An 8,466-nucleotide genomic window follows, 5' to 3' on the forward strand; every position below is an offset into this window, starting at 1 on the left:
GGGTTTGGCTTCACTACATGTGTCTATGATGAATAAAAGGAAAATATCCCATAATTTATTGTGCATTAGACATTATAAAAAAACAGAAATGTGCGCACATCTAGAAAATCTTGAAGGCAGGTGCACGATCAAAAAACAAACATAAGTAGCAAAAGATTCAAAGTAAATCGGCACACTGCCACTTTAGCTCTCAAAAAATTTTTAATGTCAATATTACAAAATCGCAACGTTTCGACCGACACCTGATGAAGACCATGTCGGTCGAAACGTTGTGATTTTGTAATATTGACATTAAAACTTTTTTGAGAGCTAAAGTGGCAGTGTGCCGATTTACTTTGAATCTTTTTTTCCCATTAGACATTATAAGCATGCTTTTTGTCTATGATGAATAAAAAAAAAAATGTGACTCTTTTTGCAAATTATAAACAAGCGTTTTATAATGTAGCAAACTATATTAAATTGACAAGTTCATGCTTGTAATTTGTAATACAAAATGGTATTAGTAAAATAACAGATTTTTTATTTAAAGAAAGGGAGAAACTAATACTCTAATTTATCAAAGAGACATGAATGTAAGTGAAACAGTAAAGTTGAGTTTCAAAGAGGGGGGGGGGGTCTATTTATAGTGTATCCCTTATATTTTTAAATAATAAATCTGCACATGCAAAACAATGATAATTTGTTTAAGATGAAAAAAGCACTATATTTCATTAACTAAAGGATAACTAACATCAAGCCTAATGCCAGAGCTGTGTTCAATTCAATCCAATTTTATTAATAAAACACTTTTCACAATAATTACTGTTTCAAAGCATTTTTACAGAAGATGCACATTACTGCATTACAATCAACATCAGAAAAGTAAAGTTTAGTTACCATAAGCCTATTAGTTTTTAATATCTTTAACTAATTAACTAGTAACGAATAGCCTTTAACAGTTAAAGTTGATATATATAAGCATAGTTAACCTGCAGTTATATAGTATATTGGTGATGTCTGTGTGTATGGTCAATCAAGCGTATTTGTTTGCATCTGATATTCTCAATAGCTGGAAACAGTGAGGCAGGTGTTAGTTGTCTATTTATGGAGATCAACAACTAAAGGTCTCATTACTGACCCCAGACCACATTTAACTGCAGATAAACCCCTGCGCCTCCGCTTCTCCCTTCACACCCTTATTTGGCTCTGCGTTTGCCTCTATAAAGATCAGCAGTGGTGTTAGTGAGTCTACAGTTTTCCTCAACTGAGGAGAGATCCAGATCTGAAAAACTCCTGAAAACCATATTCACGATGGGTGATGCTTTAATGGCAGAGTTCGGGAAGGCGGCTCCATTCCTGAGGAAATCTGACAAAGAGCGTCTGGAAGCTCAAACCAGAGCCTTCGATATCAAAACCGAATGTTTCGTGGTGGATGAAAAGGTGGAGTACGTGAAGGGGCAAATCCAGAATAAGGATGGAGGGAAGGTGACTGTAAAAACTGAAGATGGAAGAACGGTGACGGTCAAAGATGGAGATGTGCATCCTCAAAACCCGCCTAAATTCGATAAAATCGAGGACATGGCGATGCTGACGTTTCTTCATGAACCTGCGGTGCTGTTCAATCTAAAGGAGAGATACACCGCATGGATGATCTACACCTATTCTGGGCTGTTTTGTGTCACCGTAAACCCTTATAAGTGGTTACCGGTGTATGATGCAGATGTAGTCGCTGCTTACCGTGGTAAGAAGAGGACAGAAGCGCCTCCTCACATCTTCTCCATCTCAGATAATGCTTATCAATACATGCTGACCGACCGGGAGAATCAGTCTGTGCTCATCACCGGAGAATCCGGCGCTGGGAAGACTGTAAACACTAAGAGGGTCATCCAGTATTTTGCTAGCATCGCTGCCGCTGGGGGATCCGCTGGAAAAAAGGACTCGAGCAAGGGAACGTTGGAGGATCAGATTATTCAAGCTAACCCTGCGCTGGAGGCTTTCGGCAATGCGAAAACGCTCCGAAACGACAACTCGTCTCGCTTCGGGAAATTCATCCGCATTCATTTCGGGACGAGCGGAAAACTGTCATCGGCTGATATCGAAACGTACCTGTTGGAGAAGTCAAGAGTGACCTTCCAGCTGAAGTCTGAGAGAAACTACCATATCTTCTTCCAGATATTATCCAACGAGAAGCCCGAGCTTCTGGACATGCTATTGATCACCAATAATCCATACGACTACTCGTACATCTCACAAGGAGAAGTGACCGTCTCATCTATCAATGATAATGAGGAGCTGATAGCGACCGATAAGGCTTTTGATGTGCTTGGCTTCACGTCTGAGGAGAAGATGGGAGTCTATAAGCTGACCGGCGCTATCATGCATTACGGAAACATGAAATTCAAGCAGAAGCAGCGCGAGGAGCAGGCCGAGCCCGACGGCACTGAAGACGCAGATAAAGCAGCTTATCTAATGGGGCTGAACTCTGCCGACCTGCTCAAAGGACTCTGCCATCCAAGGGTTAAGGTGGGCAATGAATATGTTACAAAAGGACAAAGTGTGGACCAGGTGTATTACTCAATCGGCGCACTGGCCAAGTCGGTGTATGAGAAAATGTTCAACTGGATGGTGGTGAGAATTAACCAATCCCTCGACACCAAGCAACATCGACAGTATTTCATCGGTGTGCTTGACATCGCTGGCTTTGAAATCTTTGATTTCAACACATTTGAACAACTCTGCATTAATTTCACCAACGAGAAGCTGCAACAGTTCTTCAATCACCACATGTTTGTTCTGGAGCAGGAGGAATACAAAAAAGAGGGAATTGACTGGGAGTTCATTGACTTCGGGATGGATCTGCAATCCTGCATTGATCTGATTGAGAAACCCCTAGGGATCATGTCAATTCTGGAGGAAGAGTGCATGTTTCCAAAGGCCAGCGATCAAACATTTAAAGCAAAGCTTTATGACAACCACCTAGGGAAAACCAACATTTTCCAGAAGCCACGAGCTGTGAAGGGAAAGGCAGAAGCACACTTTGCTTTATCCCACTATGCAGGTACTGTCGACTATAATATAGCGGGTTGGCTGGTGAAGAACAAAGACCCGCTGAATGAAACAGTAGTCGGACTTTATCAGAAGTCTTCATTGAAGCTGTTGAGTCTTTTATTCTCCAGTTATGCAGGATCAGACGGCGGTGAAAAATCAGGTGGGAAAGGGGCCAAGAAAAAGGGCTCATCTTTTCAGACGGTGTCTGCCCTGCATAGAGAAAACCTTAACAAATTAATGACCAATCTGAAAACCACTCACCCACACTTTGTCCGCTGTTTAATTCCAAATGAGAGCAAGATTCCGGGAATCATGGACAACTGTTTGGTCATGCACCAGCTCCGCTGCAATGGTGTACTAGAGGGAATCAGGATTTGCAGGAAAGGTTTCCCCAACAGGATTCTTTATGGAGATTTCAAACAAAGATACAGAATCCTGAACGCATCAGCCATCCCAGAAGGACAGTTCATAGAGAACAAGAAGAGTGCAGAGAAGCTGTTGGGGTCTCTAGATATTGACCACACGCAATACAAATTTGGCCACACAAAGGTCTTTTTTAAAGCAGGTCTACTCGGTACCTTGGAGGAGATGCGAGATGACCAACTCGCTCGTATCCTCACTGGAATCCAAGCATTCGCTCGTGGACTTCTGATGAGAGTCGAGTATCAGAAACTGGTGGAGCGTAGAGATGCGCTGATGGTGGTGCAGTGGAACCTGCGCTCCTTCCTCGGTGTGAAAAACTGGCCGTGGATGAAACTCTTCTTCAAGATAAAACCCTTGCTGAAGAGCGCCGAGTCTGAAAAGGAGATGGCAAACATGAAAGATGAATTCAATAAGTTGAAGGAAGCCTTGGAAAAATCTGACGCCAGAAGGAAAGAGTTGGAGGAAAAAATGGTGTCGTTGCTTCAAGAGAAGAATGATTTGCTCCTTCAGGTGCAATCGGAGCAGGACACGCTAACGGACGCAGAGGAACGATGTGAGCAGCTCATAAAAAGCAAGATCCAGCTAGAAGCTAAAGTTAAAGAGCTGTCGGAGAGAATTGAGGATGAGGAAGAAATAAATGCAGATCTCACAGCCAAGAGACGCAAGCTAGAAGACGAATGCTCTGAGCTCAAGAAAGACATCGATGACCTGGAACTGACACTGGCTAAGGTAGAAAAGGAAAAGCATGCTACTGAGAACAAAGTGAAGAATATTACCGAAGAAATGGCATCTCTTGATGAAAATATAATGAAACTCACCAAGGAGAAAAAAGCACTGCAGGAGGCTCACCAGCAGACACTGGATGACCTTCAAAGTGAGGAGGACAAAGTGAACACACTAACAAAAGCCAAAGTTAAGCTTGAACAACAGGTGGATGATCTTGAGGGCTCGCTGGAGCAGGAGAAAAAAGTCAGAATGGACTTGGAGCGCAGCAAGAGGAAGCTGGAAGGAGATGTCAAACTGACTCAAGAAAATGTAATGGACTTAGAAAACGACAAACAGCAACTGGAGGACAAGCTCAAGAAGAAAGACTTTGAGATCAATCAGCTGAATCAAAGAATCGAAGATGAGCAAATGGCTTCGGTGCAGTTGCAGAAGAAATTAAAAGAAAACCAAGCTCGGATTGAAGAACTCGAAGAGGAGCTGGATGCAGAGCGAGCTGCTCGTGCAAAAGTGGAGAAGCAGCGATCTGACATTTCCAGAGAACTGGAGGACATCAGCGAGCGCCTGGAGGAGGCAGGGGGAGCCACGTCTGCTCAGGTGGAGCTCAATAAAAAAAGAGATGCAGAGTTTCAGAAGATCCGCAGGGATCTTGAGGAATCCACCCTTCAGCATGAAGCCACTACCGCCTCTCTACGGAAGAAGCACGCAGACAGTGTTGCTGAACTCGGGGAACAGATTGACAACTTGCAAAGAGTCAAACAAAAGCTAGAGAAGGAAAAAGTAGAGTTAAAGTTGGAATTGGACGACCTTGCCTCAAACATGGAGAGTATTGTAAAAGCCAAGGTCAATCTAGAAAAGATGTGCCGATCACTTGAAGATCAGATGAATGAGCACAGGTCAAAAGCTGAAGAAGCCCAAAGAGCTCTTAATGACGTGTCAACACAGAAAGCGAAGCTTCTGACTGAAAATGGTGAACTTGGACGTCAGCTGGAGGAGAAAGAATGTTTGATTTCCCAACTTACCCGAGGAAAGACTTCCTACACGCAACAACTTGAAGACCTGAGAAGGCAACTTGAGGAAGAAGTAAAAGCAAAGAACGCTCTGGCTCATGCCGTACAGTCAGCACGTCATGATTGTGATTTACTCAGAGAGCAATTTGAAGAGGAACAAGAAGCAAAAGCCGAGCTCCAGCGAGCATTATCAAAGGCTAATACAGAGGTGGCAACATGGAGGGCGAGATATGAGACTGATGGCATTCAGAGAACCGAGGAACTGGAGGACGCAAAGAAGAAACTTGTTCAGAAACTGCAAGAAGCAGAAGAAGCCGTGGAGGCGGTGAATGCAAAGTGTTCTTCACTGGAGAAAACCAAACATCGCCTGCAAAATGAGATTGAAGATTTGATGCTGGATCTTGAGCGGTCCAATGCGGCGTCCGCAGCTCTGGATAAGAAACAGAGATCTTTCGATAAAGTCATGGCAGAGTGGAAGCAGAAATATGAAGAGTCACAATGTGAGCTTGAAGGAGCGCAAAAAGAGGCTCGCAGTTTAAGCACTGAACTCTTCAAGCTGAAGAACTCCTATGAAGAAACTCTCGATCACCTAGAGACCATCAAAAGAGAAAACAAGAATCTACAGGAGGAGATCTCTGACTTGACGGATCAAGTAAGCGAAGGGCGAAAGAGTGTCCATGAGTTGGAAAAACTGAGGAAGCAATTGGAACAGGAGAAAACGGAGTTGCAGTCGGCACTAGAAGAAGCTGATGCTTCAGTCGAGCATGAAGAAGGTAAAATCTTACGGGCTCAGCTAGAGTTTAATCAACTCAAGGCAGATTTCGAGCGCAAGATGTCTGAGAAGGATGAAGAAATGGAGCAAGCGAGGAGAAACTATCAGCGTATGATTGAATCCTTGCAAGCCTCTCTTGAGGCAGAGACGAGAAGCCGTAATGAAGCCTTACGAGTGAAGAAGAAAATGGAGGGAGATCTTAACGAAATGGAAATTCAGTTAAGCCAAGCCAACAGACAGGCAGCTGATGCTCAAAAGCAGCTCAAGATGGTCCAATCATGCTTGAAAGAAACCCAACTCCAGATGGACGACACTCTCCACAGTAATGATGACCTCAAAGAAAACATAACTCTACTGGAGCGTCGAAACAATCTCATGCAAACCGAATTAGAAGAACTCAGAGGCATTCTGGAGCAAACCGAAAGAGTTCGCAAACTTGCCGAGCAAGAACTCACCGATGCAACCGAACGGATGCAACTCCTGCACTCACAAAACACAGGCCTCATCAATCAAAAGAAGAAGCAAGAGTCGGATCTTCTCCAGCTGCAAAACGAACTGGAGGAACTTGTGCAAGAGAACCGCAATGCTGAAGAGAAGGCAAAGAAGGCGATCACTGATGCAGCGATGATGGCCGAAGAGTTGAAGAAGGAGCAAGACACGAGCGCACATCTTGAAAGGATGAAGAAGAATATGGAGCAGACGATTAAGGATCTGCAACACCGTCTAGACGAAGCCGAGCAGGTAGCGATGAAAGGAGGGAAAAAGCAGCTACAAAAAATGGAGGCGCGCATCCGTGAGCTTGAGAATGAGCTGGACGCTGAGCAAAAGAGAGGATCGGAGTCTGTTAAAGGGGTGAGGAAATTCGAGCGGCGCATAAAAGAGCTGACCTATCAGACGGACGAGGATCGCAAGAATTTGGCTAGACTGCAAGATTTGGTGGACAAGCTGCAGCTGAAGGTGAAATCCTACAAACGTTCGGCTGAAGAAGCCGAAGAGCTGGCCAATGCAAACACAGCCAAATTACGAAAACTCCAACATGAGCTGGAAGAAGCAGAAGAGCGGGCGGACATCGCAGAATCACAAGTGAATAAACTGCGTGCCAAAACTAGAGATGGCGCACCTGGAAAGAAAACTCAAGACGAGTAACATTGATAGTGCAATCGCACTTTGATTTGTTTGTTCACTGGTTTTAAAGGGGTAGTTCACCTAAAAAAAAAAAGACAATTTCCTGTTAGCTTACTAGTTTTAATTTACTTTTTAGACATCCAAGATGTAGATGAGAACATTTAAGTAAATTCTGAGCTGAATCTGTGGTCCTGGGTGATTACGATATGCATTACGATACATGTTACGTAGAAGATTAATATTATTCCGTAACTTGTTCGATTCCTTACACATACAGTAGGTAAAATTCAATGTGGCCATTACCGCCATGGCATATACCGCCGCCACTTTAAATGGGCAAGCATGTGTTTTTAATGTATGACCGCAGTTTGTGAATATTCCACCAGGGGGCACAAAGGGACGAACGGACAGAAATAGCCTACACTGCAGCTGTAAATATGCTACTGTACTTATAAATGAAGATGAAACGATGAAACCAAACATTATAATTCCTTCATTAATCATTTGTTACAGGCTTTATTATCATTGTAAACTTGTAAAGTGCAATCAGGATTCATTTTGAAAACTGAAGAAATAAAAGACATCTAAAATGAAAGCGCAAACATTCAGTACAAATAAGTGTGCCTAAATAAATAAATAAAGCAGTCCTAAATATAGAGAGATGTTCAGCGGTTGCTATTTTGATAGTACTAAGACCGTCATTAAATCAGCTTTTTCATTTATGTTTTCATTTACGCTTTTATTTACATTTTCCTTGTTGATTATATTTTCTATCTCATTTTATGTCTCAATTATTGTACATAATAATAAATGAATAATGAAAAATAAATGAATAATGAAGATAGGACTAAATAATTATATATTTAAAGACACTGCAGAGAAACACTAAACAGGCCGGCGCGTGGTCTCAAGAGCTTAAGTTGAACGCTGCTTCATCAAAAGCATAAAAATAAACTGACCCACCTCAAGCAGATCACTAAAGGTATAATAAAAATACTTTTGCCGCAGGACATAAATGAAGTCTCGCAGGTTTAATTTTGATAATTAGGTTCGATGTTCTCCTTTAAAATATAGTTGTTGATTTGTTTAGTTTTTTCACTTGTAGTAATGGGTCAGTATCTTTCGTATTTTAATTTCAATTTCAGTCACCTTGCGTGTGTAATATAATGCCCGCATGACCGCGTAAAAAGAAGAAAATCTGTCAAAAGTCAGAGCTTATTCATCAAAATTCCTTCATTCATTTTCTTGTCGGCTTAGTCCCTTTATTAATCCGGGGTCGCCACAGCGGAATGAACCGCCAACTTATCCAGCAAGTTTTTACGCAGCAGATGCCCTTCCAGCTGCAACCCATCTCTGGGAATTCATCAAAATGAGCTATATTAAAAC

The 8,466-nt window shown here is 42.5% G+C and overlaps 1 protein-coding gene across 1 annotated transcript; it reads left to right on the forward strand.

Moving 5' to 3' along the window:
• Nucleotides 1-1,229: 1,229 nt before the first annotated feature.
• myh6 (myosin, heavy chain 6, cardiac muscle, alpha) lies at nt 1,230-7,168 on the forward strand. Its single transcript, NM_198823.1, is given in 1 exon segment — nt 1,230-7,168. A coding segment is annotated over 1 exon segment (5,811 nt). The 5' UTR covers nt 1,230-1,290; the 3' UTR covers nt 7,102-7,168.
• Nucleotides 7,169-8,466: the final 1,298 nt, after the last annotated feature.

Source organism: Danio rerio, chromosome 20, assembly GCF_049306965.1.
Source record: "Danio rerio strain Tuebingen ecotype United States chromosome 20, GRCz12tu, whole genome shotgun sequence".
Taxonomy (NCBI): domain Eukaryota; kingdom Metazoa; phylum Chordata; class Actinopteri; order Cypriniformes; family Danionidae; genus Danio; species Danio rerio.